Source organism: Carassius auratus, unplaced genomic scaffold (assembly GCF_003368295.1).
Source record: "Carassius auratus strain Wakin unplaced genomic scaffold, ASM336829v1 scaf_tig00019545, whole genome shotgun sequence".
Taxonomy (NCBI): domain Eukaryota; kingdom Metazoa; phylum Chordata; class Actinopteri; order Cypriniformes; family Cyprinidae; genus Carassius; species Carassius auratus.
This window is the reverse complement of record NW_020524969.1, coordinates 28,591-49,654: the sequence shown is the minus strand read 5'-3', so window position 1 is coordinate 49,654 and position 21,064 is coordinate 28,591. Positions and strand designations below refer to the sequence as shown.

Sequence of the window (21,064 nt, the reverse complement as noted above, 5' to 3'; positions counted from 1 at the left end):
TCAATGGGGGAAACCTGACACACATCTGCCTTAGATATAGGAAATCTGTGCTGAAATAGTATTGTGAACATATTTATACTGAGAAAGGGTTAAATTTAGCCTAATATAATAGGTCAGAGTGTTACAGTTATCTCATTACGGGGCGATGTCATTCAGATAGTTGTAGCCAACTTCTAAGTGCCATAGGTAGCCTATTTAAAAAAAAAAATATATATATATATATATCCAGTCACATACCTAATTTAAATAATGCCTCGTAAAAATTCAAAAGTCATTTACTTTCATAGCTATTTTTTACAATTGCCCGCACCCTCACAGATCACGTTCAGCTTTACCCCACAATCTAGAGATAAACTAGATGTAAGTTTAAATCCAAATGCATGTAAACATTATACACAAGTATTTGACATCCCAAAATCATTTTCATACCCCAAAACGGCTTTCCGGATTATTTTTGTCTCTGGTAAACCGGGATGCAATTGCGCATGTGCTGAAAATGTTGTTACATGTTTTGGTGTGTACTACCTAATATTGCACTGTCTCTGAATTGATGAAACAAGCGAGTGTTGTTAATGTATGTAAAATTGTAAATAACATGTAAATTAATTTGAATAAATATATCTTAATATGAATCTTACTTTGATCCTATTCAGGTCCAGATGCATTCACTTACAAAGTTCTACTAGCTCATTTATTTATTTATTTATTGTAAATGGTGAATTATATGGTAAATTATCATATGTTAATCAGAAAAATATCACAATTTATAATAACATCAATAACATTTTATGCGCTATGGACCTGCCATTTAATGGTCAGTTAATGTTTACATCATCATAGTTTAACATTATTTTGGCGCATAATAATTTCACATACTTATGCCCACATGAAAAAATGCTATAGTGATTTACAGTAAATACTATATTGTTTTTGAACCATATACAGGCTAGTAAAGTCTATTATACTGTATATATTATAGTATTTACAACAATGAATGCTACAGCATACTGTACTATAGTATTAACTATAGTGAACTGATAAACTAATAAATACTGTAGTATAGGCTACTTTAATCTTTACTGCAGGAGTGTAGTTAGGCTACAGTATTGTAGTATGATATACCCATAGTTGTAGAAAAATTAGGTAAAATAATTTGTTTATATTATTGTAGTTGATATATTACCACAGCAACTATAGATTTACCTCGACAAATTAATTCAAGTACTTTTACTATAGTATCTATGGTTCAGAACACTACAGTATTTACTATAAATGACTTATTTCAGTTAGTCTGACATATTTTGAACCAAATCAACAGTAAGTCAGACTAACTGAAGTAAGCCTGGCTTATTTGGGAAACTAGTTTTATGAAACAGGGCCCAGGTCTAGTGCTGTCACGATAACAAATTTTGTTGTGTGATATATTGCTCCAGAAATAAGTGCGATAAGCAATAATATTGTCATTTTAAAAACCATTTTATGCCATTAAATATATAATCATAATGCAACAATAATGCAAGACGGACTACTCACTTCCAAATAACAACAAACGTTTAATTTTTAAGTATATTTAGATCATGGAAAATGAAGTATAAAAATACTAGACACCTTAAAAAACTGAATAAATAATAAATAAATAATTTCTAACAAAAAGTGCAAAAGTAGAAAAAAAGAAAAATGCGCAAATACATTTGCACACTCATCCATATGCATCACCAAGTCCCAAAACTATTTTTTTTTATTATTATTATTTATTTGAACTAGCACCTCATGACTTTACCATGTTATATACAAGAAGATGCAAAAGACACAGGCGCAAGTGGAAAGTACAAAAGTAAATATAATTGGCGATATATTGCGTCACCAAAAATGATTGATGACGTGAACATATATTGCGCGAGAAGTCGATGTATTGATTATTGCGACAGGCCTGCAGGTCTAGTAACTAGTCGCAGTAGGTAACTCAACTCCCGTCTGATGTCACAAACAGTAACTGAAGCCCTGAACTACTGAAAGCATCTGAACCGCCTCCTTTAGCCGGAGAGAGAGAGAGAGAGAGAGAGAGAGAGAGAGAAGAAAAACATGGCGAACTTTCCTCTTTTCTGAAGAGCTGCCGAGTGTTTCTGCAAGCACCACCGTGCATGACTTCACTTCTGCATCCACACTCGATCTGAAGCCGAAAACGAGGCTTTTCTCATGGATTCGGAGCGAGTGAAGTATCATGGGATGAGAGTTTGAAACACTTGGATACTACTAAAGCAGGACAGGATGGAGAAACAAGGAACAAGACGCGAAAAGGTAGATAAACACACAACTAGTGTGAAACGTGAGGCTTGACTGTGTTGTGTAAGTTAAGAGTGATGCAAAACTGGATTTATTATTGCGGTGTGTTTTCATTAACGCTTGCTTTCTCCTGTTGACGAGTTATAAAGCCACATGACGTACTAAAGCTTGGTCATATTTGACATGATGTCAATGTTTTACGTTCTTTTCACAACTATTTTTGGGGATGTTGTGTAAGTTTAGATAGATATTGAGTAACATGTCATGATTGATACTGCTAATAAACTTACAGTGTGTGTTTGCATGTAATTATCAAGTGCATTTATGAGCTAAACTGATGCTAGACTGCAACGGTTTCTGGATTCAACACTTTTAATAACACTGATGCTGACATTTCATCTCAGAAGAGTTATTAAGAGGCACTTTATGGAAAGCCTTGAAAGGTGAAATATCTGGGCTGGTCACTCAAAGGTTGTAGGTTCAAGCCCTGCACCAGTTGATCCATAAATTATATTTAGTTAATGCACAGGTACCTGTATGTTGTTTTGAATAAAAGTGTCACATTAATGTCAAATTAGTGTAAAAAAAATTGTGCTACATGAACAATATTCTGCTGAATGTGGTCTCAAATAGAGTTGCGCAAACAATTTCATACTGAATTATATTGCTGATTTATTAATGGTTTGTGAATCAAATGGAGTTTGTGTGAATTATGCAGTTAGTGTTAGAGGTTTATTGATTTACTTGATTTGTGCTGCTGCTGCTGCTATTGTTATTTTGTCTTGACTGGTTATTTGTTATTTCGAGAGCTCATAATTTCATTGTTTGTTCATTGTTGAGTATTGTACATCTACATTAAATTGCTTAAAATGTACTTCACAAGCAAACATTGCAGAATTATCTTATCACTAGTTAACTTCTTCAGTTGCTAATTTGTAACTAGATATACATATAGTGGCAGTGTCAAGAATTTATAGTCAAATTATTAAGAATTTATTGACTTTAGACGTTTTGCATTTAGTGGACAAACAGATAGAAAATGATGCATCATTGCTTTGATTAAAAAAAGAAAAGAAATGTATATATATGTGTGTGTGTGTGTGTGGCTTCTTAGGCGAGCTTCTCCATGGTGGTTCCCAGCAGACCACGACATGTTCTCAGACTCACCAGATGTTAGTGGGTGCACCTGTGTTTTCTTTGAACCCAGACGGAGAGAATGCAGTGTGGGGATTGTTTGAGGGGACAGCAGACTCGTCAGTGCAGCCTGGTGCTTTTGGCAGAGAAAACAAATCATCTTGAGTGAAATATTTAATGGCAACAGTCACAAACCATCAACACAGTACACGACAGAACTCAAAAGATAAACTTTCCCATGCCTCTAGTCATATTCGATCCATTTTCTTCCCAGAAACAAACCCATTCTTGCATTATAAATGTGAGGAAGTGCTGAATGCGTGCATGCATCCTGACTGCAAAAAATATCATGCGAAGGATATGCACCAGCTGAACTATGATCCAACCGAAGATGGCTTTTAACAGTTTTTTCTTCAAGAGTTCGATGTTACGTAACCCAAATGCTACATCGATATGATTTTTAATACAAAAATAAACATTGTCCTTAAAACCAAACATGGAAATGTATTCATTTCAAAACAAATATCATATTATTTCCTCTTTCTTCTTCAAATTGTAATGTTTAATTCAATGTTATATGTAAGTCTTTGTGAAATTTACTAGTAATTTCTGAGTGAAAATAGTTTAAACACCAGATTTATTTTTCTCCAGTGAAACATGGCGAGTGTTATAGTGCCAAAAATACTTTGATTGGACCGAAAGTTGCTTCATTAAGTTTAAAAGCTTGTTTATTTTTCTGTCCTAAGTATGCACTGTATTGTTGGTTGCCATCTATCATTTGCTTTCACCGTGGGAAGCTGGTGTTGGTTGAACAAGGAAATCTTGCTGGTTGAAGAAATAGTTCACCCAAAAATGAAAATGTGCTGTCAGTGTACTAACCCTCAGATGATCAAGGATGTAGATGAGTTTCAGCATGGAGATGTTGATATGTAGCATTACATCACTCGCTCACCAATGGATGCTCTGCAGTGAATGGGTGCCGTCAGAATGACAGCTGATAAAAACATCACAATAATCCACAAATAAAATCCACATCACTCCAGTCTAGTCCATCAATTAGTGTCTTGTGAAGTAAAAAATGAAATGCTGGTTATCCATATTTAATGGATATGAACATTAAATTGGCGCCTTCTAGCCAGTATAGTCCATAATCAATAATAACGCTTCCTTCAGTGAAAAAGTCCGTCCCCTGTTGTCTCTCACATTAAAATCAACCCACATATTTGTTTAAAACTGTCTGTTTTGGCTTGTAAACAGTGTTTGATCTGTGCAGATTTCCTTCCTGATTCAGACAAGATGACCATATCCATGAGAAATAGCGTTATTATGGATAGAGGACTCATATTTTAGCTAGAAGCAATAGTTTAAATCTTAATAATGGAATTATTTCTTTTAAAAATGCACGGCATTTGGCTTTTCAAGACATTAACTGATGTACTGATGTAGTGCGGATTATTCTGATGTTTTTATCAGCTGTTTGAACTCTCATTCTGACGGCACCCATTCACTACACCGCATCCGTTGCTGAGAAAGTGATGCAATGCTACATTTTTCCAAATCTGATGAAGAAACAAACTCATCCTAATCTTGTATGGCCTGAGGATGAGTAAATTTTCAGCAAATATTCCTTTTTGCAGGGAGCTGTTTCATTAAGCTAATGTACAAAATGCAGCGTACGCTAGTGAGCAGTTGTACTTTCTCGGCAGCATTATGTTCGTGAGATAATTGGAAATGTTTTTAGGCAGAGGAGAAGGCTGTAGACAGCTGTTGGACAGACAGATAGTGTAAAGTCGAGCTGACGCCCCGCGGGCTCTTCTGAGCGGGCATCAACTTCTCCATCGGCCGCCTGATGCCTGCCAGAGGAGAGGCTTGTTTTCATTTTCCCAGGAATGTGACTCCGCCCCCTGACCTGCTCGAGACCGAGGGGTGGGATCACGACCGGCCAGACAGACATGGAAGCAGTGAGACACAGGGATCAACCTCGTTTGCAATGTCAAACTATTGGTTAAGTCTCACAAAATCATGTCCAGGTCACATTTGACCACAAGATCAAAATATATATCACCACTCGTCACAATGTTACTATTGGTTTTGAATATTAAATTCAATGCTTAAGAAGATCTGAGATGACCGAAGATGATGTCAAGCCCCCAGAAGACCTCAGATGATGCTAACCTTGGAACAACATATAAAACGACCAAATTTTGCTTAAAGGGATAGTTCACCTAAAAATGAAAATTCTGTCATCAATTACTCACCCTCATGTCGTTCCAAACCCGTAAGATGTTTGGAACACAAATTAAGATATTTTTGATAACATCTGAGAACGCTCTGACCCTTCCATAGACAACAACACAGCTGAGATGTTTCCCATGGTCGAGAAACATAGACGTCGGTAAAACAGTCCATCTGTGGGACAACCCGTAATTTTACGAAGCTACTGGAATACTTTTGGTGCATAAAGAAATAAATGATAACAGAATTTATTCAAGAATTCTTCTCCCTGAATTACCGTCTTCTGCCAGTTTGGAGAGTACCCCAGAACATAATCAATGTAAACCAGCGTTGTTTACATTCAGCGTGCACACGCTTTCTACAGAACAGAACAACGCCCATCCTCCACCACCTCTTTCAATTGATTTTGGTTTTAAATAGGACTCAGACGTTTTTTATAGCATTGTTTTTGCATTATTGGTGTAGTATTTTTGCTTTTCTGTAGTTTTTAAATCTTTCTATTTAGGTTTAATTTTATCTTAAAGGGGGAGTGAAATGCTATTTCATGCATACTGAGTTTTTTACACTGTTAAAGAGTTGGATTCCCATGCTAAACATGGACAAAGTTTCAAAAATTAAGTTGTACGTTTGAAGGAGTATTTCTGTTCCAAAAAAACCTCTTCCGGTTTGTCACAAGTTTCGGAAAGTTTTTTTTGAGTATTTCGACATTCACTGATCAGAGCGAGAGCGAAATGTCACAAAAGGAGTGTGTTTTTGGTTGCCAGGGCAAGACAACCCTGCACAGATTACCTAAAGAGAAACAGCATTAAGGGACCAGTGGATGGAGTTTATTTTTACAGAGCATCAACGGAGATGTGTAAGTGTTTGTGTTTGTTCCCTGCATTTCGAAAATGCTTGTTTTACAAACAAGGCCCAGTTTGACGACAGATTTGCGTATCGTTTATTTCTTAAGGATAATGCAATCCCAACGAAAAAGGGTCACGATTGTGTGTTGGAAACGCATGCGGTGAGTAAAACTGCTTCAAATATCTCTGTGTTGTTAACTTAGCTATCGGCGCGTAAGCACATCAAGTAAACAACATGCGATGTTGTCATCAAACTGCACTTTCCACATGTACAGCTTAAAAAAAAACAAAAAAGACGACATAAAGTGGAACTTAGTCATTTTCCAAAACCGCTAAGCAAATATATACAGTTTCAGTACATACCACATAGAGACGTTGTTGCTGATGCTGCTTTTGTTCAATTTCAGCCTCGGGATCTGATTCTGTTAGCTGTGGTTTGTTTTGGATGATGGTTTTGTCCTCACTGTGTCACAGCTTCCACATGCTCTCAACGCAAAAGCCTACTGGTGCTCGTGATTCTTTAGCTCCGCCCACACGTCACGCCTCCAGCCGGTCCTGTTTTTCCGGGAAAAATCGGTACAGACTATCTTTCTCTTATGAATATAATAAAACTAAAGACTTTTTGGAGTTATGAAGGATGCAGTACTACTCTATAGGTACTCAAGGTTAACAGGAGATTGAGTGAAAACGAGCATTTCACCCCCCCTTTAAATGTTTGTATTTACGTTATTTGCCAAGACAAACAATTTTTAATGTTCATTTAAGTATTTCATGTTGTTACTCAGTAATGTTTACATTTTATTTTGAACTTTTAAGCGAATTCATATTCTTAATTTGCATACAAAAATTTAAGCTTATATAATTTTTTTGTAAATGTTTTTAAAGATTTTATTTCAGATTTTTAAAATTAACGTAAAAAGTTTCACTTGTTTTTGTTTTAGTTATTAACTTCGACAGCGCTGGATCTTGCTCGGTTTATTGAGAGTCACCCTGTTAGTTCTGAGGGTCAGAGGAATATTTCTGTTGTGTTTGTGGGAGCGTGTCTGTGTATTGTCACGACGCGTGTCGGCTCTAGTCCGGTTTAAAGGTCTTGTTTGCATGCTGATGTTAGCATCTGCTGTTGTTAGTTTGAGTTAAGCATCGCCTCAGCTGTTTGAAGTGAGTCCTGATCAGACAGGAAGAACACAGCAAGAGAGGAAAACAACCTTTATATATTTTACCCAAATCAATTTTCACACCACGCTTTGATAATGCGGTGTCCTCTGGCCGACCCTGTGCTGTTACTAATAACAAACACACACTGTTAGTGCCTTTAAAGCATCCTGCTCAGTGTCTGTTGTGCTTGTGTTTGTGATGTGCATAAACAGAGGTCAGATTTAGTTTATTTATTATTAGGGCCAGAACATCATTGTTAATTATTGCATTATTGCTCTCTCTTGATATAGATTATTTTAATGAGTCTATAATACCTGGAGAGGGCTTTTTCATATTTGCATATAGCTAGTATGTGTAAAGATTATGTTAAGTATTTTTAAAAAGAAATTAATAGATATATTCAGAAATGATTAAGTAGATGTGACAGCAAAGACATTTATGATGTATAAAGCTTTCTATGTCAAATAAATGCTGACTTAAGGTTCATCAGCAACAAAAAAATCCTGAAAAAAACAGAGTATATTGTATTTTCCACAAAAAGTTTTCAACATTGATAAAATAATAAATGTTTCTTGAGCAGCAAATCGGTATATTAGAATAATTTCTGAAGGATCATGTCACACTTAAGACTGGAGGAATGATGCTGGAAATACAGCTGCGCATCACAGGAATAAATTACATTTTACAGTATATTCATATTAAAAACGGTTATTTTAATTGGTTATAATATCTCACATTTCATTAGAATTTTTTTTACTGCATTTTTAAGCAAATGAATGCAACCTTGGTGCATAAAAATCTAAACACAACTAAAAAAATATAAATGCATAAAAAAGAAATATTAAAAATGTAAATTCAAATAAAAAATATATAAAAAATAATTATACCATAAATATAAAATGTAAATAAATAAACAAATAAATAATATTTTAATTCTTACAAACCTTAGTGTAAATGATCATGGAATTTTTTTTATAAATTAAATTTACATTCATATTTGTTTTTGTTACAATTATGCAGCTTGTCTTTCTCAGCAACACTTTAATTTCAAAATGAAAATGTCATATTTCCATAAAACATTGAAAGTGCATCCAAAAGTAATTTTTTTTCTAAGATCTTTATTAGACAGAGCTGGTTTGGGTGGTGGCCACCATGAGCTCAGATTTGGTGCCGTCATGACGTTCTCTGGACTCAATGATAATCAATCAAATCACTAATGGGATTAGTCCATGCACAGAGATCAGTGAGACGTCCGTGACTACATTCAGCATGTGTGTGGTCAGTTTACGGCTGTTATTTTTGGACTGGAGTTGTACATGTGCTCCATATGTTCAGTTGTGATTGTGCAGATCTACATGGTGAGGTCTTCTTCGCTCTGTTGTCTCAGCTGAAGATGAAGATGACCACTGTCTGTCTGTTCAGAAGCATCTCCACCAAGCCTCTCATTATCTGCCCATGCATACAGCGGCCAGCATAAACACGGCTAACGCTGTTATCTGTGTCTGGCCCTGGACGGGGTGCACGGAGACCTCGCCAGACAGGACACGATCAACCACACCACAGAACTGAATGTGCAAAATCACAAGCAGAGAGCTAAAAGAAGCATTAACTGAAGCATTAACTTTTCAGACTTTTTGACTTTGAGTTTTTAATTGAGAGTTTGGCTCATTAACCTGTGACTCATTAACTATCCATGGAGAAATTATTATTTAATCCTAATTAGATGTGTGACATGAAAAAGACTATTGAACTATATAAATATGAATGTGTATACCTTTTCTGTGGTTGACATTAATTGAATTATAAAATGTGACGTATGTTCTGGAAATAATAGATGAACTGCTGTTGGGTTATGTTGACTAGGTAAATAAAATAAAAAAAGGCTAACTAACTCAATAAAACACAATAAAATCATGAAGAAATTATAAAGAAACAGAGTTATCTATCTATCTATCTATTCATCTATCTCTATCTATCTATCTATCTATCTATACATACACATTATTTATTTATATATTTATGTATTCATTTATTTAATTATTTTTTTTTACATTTTCTGATAAAATTTTATTTAATTTATTTTTTGTGATGAAAGCACTTCCAAAGCCATTTCTTCTTTTACATTTTAATTCCCACCCCAAAACAACAATCCAAACTATGAATATAATAAATTAATAAATAAGTAAAATAATAGTAAAAATAATCAATAATGATATAAAAATATACAAGTACTGACATAATAATATTAAAATGTAAAGTAGGGGAAAAAATGTTTAAAGTATTTGACAATTTTTCTTTCTTTTATTAATTATTATTATTATTATTATTATTATTATTATTTTCCTTTTTTTTTCAATTTCTGGTGATGTTAAGGTTTTATTGTAAGGTTATTTTTTTATCTATTTTTCACTGAAGTTGGAAATTAAATATTATTGGGGTGTGTTTTACATGATAATACTGCTGTTTTTTCTTGTAATTGGCATTTACCAGCAATTTCTGAGTGAAAAATATTTAATATTAATATTAAAAGTCCAGTCACTTCCTAATATGTGAGGCACAAATTGAGTTCTTCACATAAATCAGTCGACTCACAATTGATTCAGATTTATCATTAATGTGTAGCTAAGCTAACACACAATACTGGGTTGACTATTGAGTATTTTATCATTACTTAATTATTTTATACACTGCTTGTTGCAGTGCATTCTGGGATTGAAACTGTCTGGGTAGCACAGATTACTGCCTTAGATTTTGGCCAAAAAAAGGTATTTTAGTAGGAGACATAATGTGTTAGCTGCTTCTTACATCGGTGTCTAAATGATGCCTTTAAATCATCAGCTTTCCTGAACTTCAGAAGAGCTGAATACACTATCGCTCTTTTCTATTTCTCTCCGTTGTTCAGAGGTTTTGTGTCTTGATGTTGTAAACCGTTTCAAAATTCAGCTTCTCTCGTGTTTCTGTGCTTCTTTTTGTTTCCCTTCAACTGATGCTGTTTCTTCTTGCCCGTTTTCTCTTCTCTCCTTCTCTCATGCTGTCGCTCGAGCGCTCCTGCTCTTCCTTTTGGCCTCTCTGGAAGTAATTATCCCGCTGTGCTATCCCAGAATTCCTACAGAAGGGAAGAGGGGTGTGGCCTGTGTGTGAGATTACAGGCTGGAGTGGCTTTCTTCGCCTGCTGTTTAACTTTCTCTCTCTCTTTCTCCGTCCCCTCCCTGTTTTTCCCTGTCGCTCTTGGGAATTCTCCAGATGTGAAGCTCTTAGGTGGCTAGTCGTAAATTTCCTGCATTCTCTGAAGTCAGCAGGAGCCACTGGTGTGTGTCTCCCCGAGGAATCCAGCTCACAGCCAAAACAATGAGCACGGCCTGATGTCGGCGTCGTGGCTCTGGAATATATGATTTTCTTTTGAAAGACATCGCTTTAGCAATTTGGACCCATTTTTCTTCAGTTTCTTTCTTGCAGTTCTTTGAATTAGACATTTGTTTAGCTGCGCTCACTTAACTCTTGAGTCTTTGATGCACATATGGGTCATTCTCACGAAACTGTTGAAACGCCATGTCACTAGTGATTTTAGATATTAAACATGCAATTTAGTAATATATAAAAACACCATAATAAAGACAATACTGTTCTCTACCTTGCACAAAGAGTAATTTCAACATAGGAATTAATTATTTTTGCATTTTATTGCGTTTTCTGCTGAAATTCTCATTACCGCAATGCGTCCAGCTGTATCTTAACATATGTTATGTTGTAATTTAAACAAATTACAATAAAAATATTCTGAAAAAAGTAAATGGATATTCTTCTATAATTTTTCACATGACAGAAAAATGACAGATTGAATATTCATGTACAATAATAATGATACAATAGTGGAAATATAAAGTGTCCATGACTAATGTTCTCATCCTCCGCAATATTTTTCGAGGGTCATTTATGCACACATTTTTTTTTTAAATATAAATCTTGATTTTAAATTAAGCAACACATGAGGCAGAACCTTCAAAATACCAACAAGGTAGGCAGATATCTTCATATTGTTCCAGTTAAAAGTGTAAAATTCTCTTGTCAGAACGTCTACACGACAAATTGATTATCATCACCGAAACGGGTAGTTTTCCACATTTAGAAAAATATTAGATTACAAATTTTCTATGAAAATATACTTCATTAATGCCTGATTATATACACTGAGTAAAAAATTTGCTAAATCGTCATGGTTTCTCTGTTGTTAGCAAAACATGCTAAGACGCTTCATCCTCCGCAACACCATTTTCACTCACCGCAACAATTTAAGGCCAGTTGCGGTAGAGAGAACCTCTTTTTCGGTAATGAGAATTTAATCATACAGACTATTGTTAAATGTATATAATGAGTTATTAAATTAAATATTATTTAATAACAAAACAAAAAAGCTTAAGCAAAGGCTAGGGTGACCAATTTCAAAGAAAATGTTTATACCAACCCACCAAACCCCAGGAAGGAGAGAGACATTGTGGGTTAGAGGTTACAGCAGGAGTAGTTATCAAAAATTGTTGGGAAGCCTACACAAATGTTGGTGCATCTATCATTATGAGGACTTTCTATAAGTGTAATGATTTTTATACTGAGCAACAGAACTTTGTGTGTGTGTGTGCACTTTGGATGGGTTAAATGCAGAGCACAAATTCTGAGTATGGGTCACCATACTTGGCTGTATGTCATATTGGAATAATTTCTAAAGGATCATTTGACACTGAAACCTGGAGTAATGATGCTGAAAATTCAGCTTTGTCACCACAGAAATAAAATTCTGGTTCAAAGTATATTAAAAATATAACAATCACTTTATCATAATATTACTGTTTTTACTGTAGTTCTGATCAAATAAATGCAGCCTTGATGAGCAGAAGAGGCATTAAAAAACGTTTATTATTTTTTATTATTGATGCTAAACTTTTGAATGGCAGTGTATTTAAATATGACAAAATGCAGCAGTTTTAAATTCTAATTCAAAAACAATTATTAAAGAATGCTTAGGGTTAAATTGAAGGAGAACATCTTTATGGAAAAAATAAAAATATATTGTGAAACATTTTTTTAGGAATGAGCGATTTTGGAAAAACTTTAGGTAAACACTTGGGTGTACTCTTTACCAGAACCAACTCTTTCAGTAGAAAGAAAAAAATCCACTTGAGTTATCATAGACTACATTCCCACTGTCAATGACTATTAATAAATAGTTATTATATAATTATATGATTATTACATAAAATATAAAATAAAATAAACATTATTTTGTAATAATGTATTGTGAATATTTTTTTAATAATAAAACTAAAATTACAAAACTAATATTAGTCTTGTTTGTTTTCTAACATTGCACTATTAAGTATTTATTTTTGTGGAAAACCACAGGGTCCCCTTTAAACAGCTTCTCTTAAAACTTATTCATAAAGCAGCTGTGACAGAATTTTACTAAGGAATGGGGAGAAATCTTAAGCTAAGAAAAAGAGTGAGGATGACCTTTTTGGTATGGATGATGTCAGCATGATTACTAACTACACCCACAGTGATTGGCTGATGAGGGATGGGTATCTGTCAGTTATTTTATAATAGAAATATTGTAGAATGAGATATCATGTTGCCATAATCAAATAAAGATTTCAAAATAAAAATGTTGCAATATTCAAATAAAGTTTGAACTAGAGTGTCACTAATTAAACAAGCATATGTTCAGCTAATTGTCAGCCTCTACATGTCTGCATCTTATAAATAATTGTTATATGTATAAGCAGCCTTTTAATTAACAGACTAGAATTATTATGGCTGATATGACAGTAAGATTTAGTTAAAAGGTAAAATAAATCCAAACTGGATTGCTGTGGAAACAGCCATTTTAGGATTGTTTAGGATTTGGTCTTTGTGATTTAGCTGTCCTCTTGACTACCACTAACTTTTCACAGATTTAAGAGCTGATTTTTACATAAAAACACTTTATGAAGTACTTGAAGAAGAGTCATAGAGTCCTAAAGATGTGGAGTTAGGAGCAACATTTAGTTTCACTTAAAATATTTTGTGAAAATGGCCCCTGGTGTTTTTACCCTATGTTATCTAGTTATGAAGCACTGCAAAATAATTTATGCCAATATTATCCAATTTATTTTCTACATTAAATATTATTTGTTTGACTATACCACATACTTAATATGCCTATTATCATTACCGAAATCATGAACCTCATTTCCGTAACCTATGTATCATTACCGCAACATGCATTCTTTTAAGATTTATTTAAGAAATTGAAAAATAGTAGTCTGCTTTTAAATGTATGTGCAGAATCTATACATTATGTTCTTTCAGGTTTGCAACATCATTTTGAAAATATTTCAGTTTTTAATGAAAAAATTAATAAAAATGGGTTGCAAAATGCAGAAGGTGTTGCGGTAATGAGAGAAATAATTGAAAAACACATAAAAATGTTATTATAAAAATATATTTTATACCAAAGTTTCAAGTAACTGTGCATGACTGTTAACAAACCATTTTTTAAAAATGTGAAAATGTATTATTTTTCCCCATGGCACTGGACTTTTCAGAGTGTTACGGTAATGAGATTTTTAACGACATGTTTTGGAAAATATGTTCAAAAAATTGTTAAATTGTCAGTAAAACTTATTTCAATTTATGGTCACTGACACTTCAGACCTGGCTCTTAATGCTTAAAAAGAAAATTTGTTGATACAAACATTTTTTAAAATGTCATATATTAAATCTTTGAAACTACGATTTCGTGAGAATCACCCATATAGGCAATCTTCAACATATTCTACCGTCAATATAATTTAATATCAAATTAATAAATATATTCTGATTAAGCAAAAATTTTAAATAATGGGTTAATTTAAGTTTAAACACTCTTAATTGCTTATACAGCTACAGTTCATTATGTTTTAACGCTTGATTAAAACATGCTATTTTTGTTGAAAACAGGGAAGATGGTACAGATTTACAATTCATCTTATCTGCTCATCACATCAAATATCATGCATAATAAATTTTTTGTGTAAGCAATAGATTTATGCTATGAAATTATAATCAGCATCATGTTTATTAACAATTTAATCAATATTAGCATTAATATTATATGCATTACTGTTTAAAAAAAGTTTTCTGACGGAAAGCCTAATGCTTAACTTTTCATGAAGGATGCATTAAATTAATCAGAACTGACAGTAAAGAAATGTATAATGTTATAATGAGCGACAAATCAGCATATCGGAATGATTTCTGAAAGATTATTTGACACTGAAGAATGTTGAAAATTCAGCTGCGCATCACAGGAATAAATGACATTTCTACAATATTTTCACATCAGAAATGTGTTTTTAAAATTTGCAAATGTTACCGTTTTTAGATTAAATAAATGCAGCCTTGGTGAGCAGGAGAGACTGTTCTGTTAAAAATGAAGAAACAAGACTTCAGTACTGAACCCAAACTGTTGATCGGCAGTGTAATTGAATCACTTCTGCTTGGGCATTTATGTATGCATGCATCAAATACAGTATTATTTCCTCTCAAGGTTTCATCCTTATATATGTAAACATCTCAGAACAAAGCACTGACAACCGAATCGAAATCGTTCATCAACATCATCTTTTTCTTGCCTGTTTAGTTTATATGTTCGATCTTACATAAGCTGATTTGTATTCATCTAGTAGTTTGTGTCATTCAGTTTCATGGCCTGTTCTTACAGCCGTTCAGAAGAGCTGGGCTGTAATATTGAGCTTTCTCAAGGGTTTCCATCATGCTTCTTAAAGGAGATTAAGAAGGTTTCCTCTGTGATGGCTTTGTGCTTGCTCCTGCCAATATAATCCTAAAACCCTGCAAAGCTGTGTTGCTGTGTGTAAAACACAACACATGCAGGCATAGAGGTGAGCTGAATTCAACACCAGTCAGCATTGGGTCTGTTTAAATGGGACATGTTGGGTTTTCTTCCCACTTAAAATGTGAGCACCAACAATTTCTTCACACTTTCTCTGACTTCATGCAAATGTCTGCTCCTGTGATTGGCTCAATGCAGTTCATGGGCGTGTCCGGACGCTGAATACTGAATAGGTGTTGATATGTAAATGTGGGTGTCATATGTTAATGAGTGTGATGTCATCCAATCGGTTTTGCACACGCTTTTCTCTGTGTTCTCTTACAACCACAAGCATTATGTATTAAACTTAATGATTCACACATAACATGTATGTCTGATATTATTTACTAGCTTTACATCATGTCAGCACGATTAACAGATGACCTGCGTAATGTTCAGTCATTGCTGGTTAACCTACAAATAAACTGGTTTGGATTTTTGACCAGATTGAAATTGTTAGCACTGGTGAGAACTTTGCTGCGTTATTTTTTTTCTTGTCAATGAAATAGGCTACAAATATCTTTTTATTATTTTGTGTGCATATTGTAAAATAAGGGTTTGATTCATTTTAACAATAACTGTACATATTATTTGCCATTATTTACATCAGTATTTGTTATTGAAACTACGATGTCTTGATTCTCAGACTGTTCAAATGTTTAGGGTCTGTTCTATTATGATTATTATTAATGTATAAATTAAAAAGAGATTATTGCATGCATTTAATAATTGAGGATGCATTCAAGTGCTCAAAAGTGATGAAGACATACTGTTACAATTTTTTTTTATTTCTAATAAATGCAGTTTTTTTTTCACTTTCTCTTCATCAAAACAGTTTAGTTTCATTATTTTGAGTTTTTCTTCAAGGTACACTATCGTTCAAAAATATATATATAGATTTTTTTAAATGCTCACCATAGTTTTTTTTAAGTTTTTTTATTCAAAACAACAATTAAAACTTTAATTTAATTAGATTAATTTAAAAAATATATTTTAATGTACTATAGTTGTTTTCTATGTGACTATATAATAAAATGTAATTTATTTCTCTCATGCTCCGCTGTATTTTTCAGCATCATTCCTCTAGTCTTCAGTGTCACATGATCTTCAGAAATCATTCGATTATACCGATTTGATGCTCAAGAAACATTTCTGATTATTATCAATGTTGAAAACAGTTTCATATTTTTTTGTGGAAACCATGCAACAATATTTTCAGTATTCTTTATTTGAAATTGAAATCTTTTCTAACATTATAAATGTAATTTATTGAATGCATTCTTGCTGATTAAAGAGCTTGATATGAATGCCTAGGAATCACTAATTCGTCTCTCTGATGTGTCTCTTCGTGTGTAGTTTGGTTTGTTTGGGCCGCGAGCGCTGGGCAGAGCTGTGCACGCAGCCACCGCCGACGGCCCGGGCCTCAGCAAGGCCGAGTTCATGGAGAAGGTGCGGCAAAGCAACGAGGCCTGCCAGCTGGGAGACTTCCAGACGGCCGTGAAGCTGTACGGAGAAGCCCTGCGCGCCGACCCGCAGAACTGCATCCTGTACAGCAACCGCTCGGCCGCCCACCTCAAACTGGGCCAGTACCAGACCGCCCTGGACGACGCAGTCAAGGCCCGCCTCCTTAACCCTAAATGGCCGAAGGTGAGTGTGTGGGTGGGGCTTCGTGTTTTTATTCCAGATGAAGACGTCGTTCGTTCTTCATGTCCTCTGTACTGTTTTTCCTCAGCTCAGAGATGCACAGATCATCGCTGGTTTCCGTTTGTTTGTTTGATCTTTTAGCATTCACTGCAGGTACAGCGAGCCGAGAGCTTGAGATTTTGCCAAATCGCCTCTTTGCTTAACATTTCTCAGCTGTGCACTCGCAGCAGAACATCACGGCAAAGTCAGCGTCTGAAAAACGATCGCAGTAGTGGCCTTGCAAGCTCGTTTGCTCTTGGCAACGGGAAAAGGGCACGCTGTGATAGACTTGCTAACAAACAACACTGCCATTTATTCCTATATGCTCTCTTACAGCTACTAAATATTAAACTAGATTAATTATATAGAGAGAATTTGATCAGGTGGATTCAGATTCTGACATAGTTCCCACAAAATGTGTTTAATTGGATGATATTTGGCCATTGAGATTATTAGCATTGGGGCCTTTCTGTTATTATTATTCTTTTTTTGTGCGTATTATTATGCAAAGTAAGTGTTTGATTCATTATAGCAGTTAATGTATGTATTGTTTGCAATTTGTATCAGTATGTGCCAACTGAAAACCTTCTTTGTTTAACTACAAGTTGTATTTGGAATCAGTTTCTGACACAGTTTTACACAAAACATTTATGTGCATTATTATTTACTGGCTTTATATCATTAGTTGCAGTTCTGGGATCAAATAAATAATATTTGTTAGATTCTCCAGGCATTTCTAGTTATAGATAAACTGGTATTTAAACCCATATTTGGCCATATTGAGATCATTAGCATTAGCTTATGCTTGTTTTAATAAATTATAGATGTTAATTTGTGTGCATATTATGTAAAATAAGTTTTCAATACATTTCAGCACTTAGTTAGTATACATATTATTTGCCAATATTTATATCAGTATCTGACATTAAAAAAAGCCTTTATGTTGGACTCCTGGTCAAAAGTTTGAGGTCTTTAAAATGATAATACTTTAATTCAGCAAGGATGCATTAAACTGATCAAAAGAATCAAAAAAGATTTCTATTTGAAATTAATTCTGTTCTTTTGAATCCTGGTATAAATGGTATCATAGTTTCCAGCATGATAACAAATATTAACAAATAATAACAAATATTTCTTGAGCAGCAAATCAGAATATTAGAATTATTTGTGAATGATCATGTGACTCTGAGGACTAAAAAAATTCAGCTTTGGACACAGGAATAAATTATGTTTTAGAATATTATTCAAAGAGAAACCACTTATTTTAAATTGTTAAAATATTTCAGAATATTACTAATTTAACTGTATTTTTGATCAAATAAATGCAGCCTTTGTGATCAGAAGAGACGTATTCCCCCCCAAACTTTTGAACAATACTGTATTAAGTCCTTATGTCTCATATAGGATTTTTGTAGCCCAATGGTTAGTTCTGTGCTGCTAAAAGAAGTGTTGCAGGTTCAATCTTAACTAGCTGTGAACAAAATAACAGTAGAGTTGTTATTATCCTGCTCATATCTGGTGACTTCAGTGTTCGTAAATATGTACTGCACCTCATATTAGTGTATTGCAAGTCAATTCATTTTATTAAAAATGCACTTTTAACAATACAGATTGTGTCGAAGCAGCTTGACGGTATCAAATAGCGTGTCAGTGCAAAAGCACAACAGTGAACACCCAACACAAGTTGTTTCGGATACTAATGTCAGCCAGCATATTTATATTCTAACAGTTTAGGTTGTTTGTCGAAATCGAGTTTTTGTTCTACTTTGAACCGAGCGACCCACACACATGTGTGCAATCTTCACAGCTCTACTCGTAAGTATTTTGTTATCACGCAAACATGTTGGCTTAAATAAGAGCTGAGATTATTAAAATGGTCTTTTCCTCATCCGTAAACCGCCTCAACGCTCTGAGAGAAGAGCGTTTTGCGCAGACGTGAGTGGTACTTGGGTTTGGTCTCGCTCTGACCACACAGTCCTCTCCTCCCCGGCCCAAAGCACATGTGGCAAAACCCAAAGCCAGCGAGGAACGTTAACCTCTGCGTGCATAGCTGCCCGTCTTTTGGTTTGCTGCATAGAGGCGGGACTTTCTCCTTTGGCACAAGAGAAAAGGGCAGAAACATGGGTTCCATTTTACTCAACCAAAATGTGTGAAATTGTTGTCTTTATGAGCAGCGGGCTCCTCTGAGGCCCGACGGGGAGTTTTCCAAATAACCAGCACCACAAGTGCAGTGCTCGGGATCTAGCCGAGGAAGATTTGTGGGAGCCAGCAGACAGCGATCACCGTATCAGAGAGACTGTGCTTCCTGTTGGAGCAGAATAGGAGGAAGTAGTGGGTGTGGGGCCGAACTGCTGTGTTGTTGTGGAAATCCTGGACGGGTTCAACGGCAAACTTGTGCTGCGAGGACAATAACTGCAATAACAGCAACATTCCACCGACTTTACAGGCCTGAAAAACACTGCAGATTTGCCCCGTTACGCACATGTGGAGCGTTTCTGCCAAAACTCTCATAAAAAACACAATTAAACAAACAAATGTGAAGTTGCGACATTGCCCAGAAGAAAACTTTAGCGTCTCTTTCATATTTCGGAGACTTAATGGAGTCTAAACTTCGTCTCAGATGTTTCTTCAGTAAATTGAATTATTCAGTTCAATGGAAATAAAAAGTAAAAATGGATTGAAATTATGCAATTGTTCATTAAGAGTAAAAATATAGCTATACATCAAAGCGATGTTCAATCTGTCCTAGTATTTGATTTGTAGTTCTCTGATTGGTTAGGAAAAAGGCTTTTTTTTTTTTTCTTAAGAAATTAATTCTTTTTTGGAACCATAAATTGATCAAAAGTCACAGTAAAGACATTCATCATGTTACAAATAAACGCTGTTTTTTGCAATGTTCTATTCATCAAAAGTTCCTGAAAAATTCCTTGTCTCCATAAAATTATTAAAAAGCAACTGTTTTCAACATGGACAATAAGAAATGTTTCATAAGCAGCAGATTTCTGAAGATCATGTGACACTGAAGACTGGAGTAATGATGCTAAAAAAATCAGCTTTACATCACCGCAATAAATTACATTTTAAAATGTATTCAAATAGAAATTAGTTATTTTGATTTGCAATAATATTTTACAATATTACGGTTATACTGTATTTGCAATTAAATAAATGCAGGCTTGGTGAGCAGAAAATATTTATTTTGATGCAATTTAATAGTCAGTTTTATCATATTCCATGGAAAAACCCAATGTCTGATTATTTATAAACAGCAGTACACCTCTTCTTAACAAGAGGCATGATTTGAGCTATCACTGATTTAGATTGAATAATAAACCACAGTTGACTTCACACTTGATCTAATGAATGAGAAGTGTTTGTTTTTGTAATCTGGACTTGTTTACAGCTCTAGATCTCTCACTTACTGTATATGTCAGGAAAAAGACATGGTAGACATTAATATGGTGTTTCTGTTGGGGAACTTGTTCAATGAGCCAGTACTTCACATCTGACAGACAGAATGATAAACTGGTTGGAAGTCCTTGTGTTGATTGAAGGCTGTTGATGTTTTTGCTCTTCGTCACACACTCAGACGCTTCTCAAGCCTTTATGAGAGGCCACGGCGAGTGATGAATGTGAAGAGAAGGCAAATGAACGCAGACGAGCGTCGCTTCATCAGCATTCTCCTGCGAGAGCTCGAGGACGCTGAAAGACTGCATGGTTTGAAGTGTTTGTGCTCGTGGAGATGCAGATTCAGTATGTTTTCAGTTTACCTCTCATGATAAGAGGACTCGGTGTCAGAGCTGGGCGCTGTGACTAAAAAACACATTCA

General features: G+C 34.6%; 1 protein-coding gene across 1 annotated transcript; it reads left to right on the top strand.

Annotated features, from left to right (window-relative positions):
• The first annotated feature begins 1,935 nt into the window (after positions 1-1,935).
• On the top strand, positions 1,936-20,250 carry LOC113076275 (tetratricopeptide repeat protein 28-like). The gene is made up of 2 exons (XM_026248934.1): positions 1,936-2,298; positions 16,909-20,250. Exons 1-2 carry the CDS (start codon positions 2,269-2,271, stop codon positions 17,335-17,337), a joined length of 459 nt encoding a protein of 152 aa, XP_026104719.1. The 5' UTR covers positions 1,936-2,268; the 3' UTR covers positions 17,338-20,250.
• The last annotated feature ends 814 nt before the right edge of the window (positions 20,251-21,064 follow it).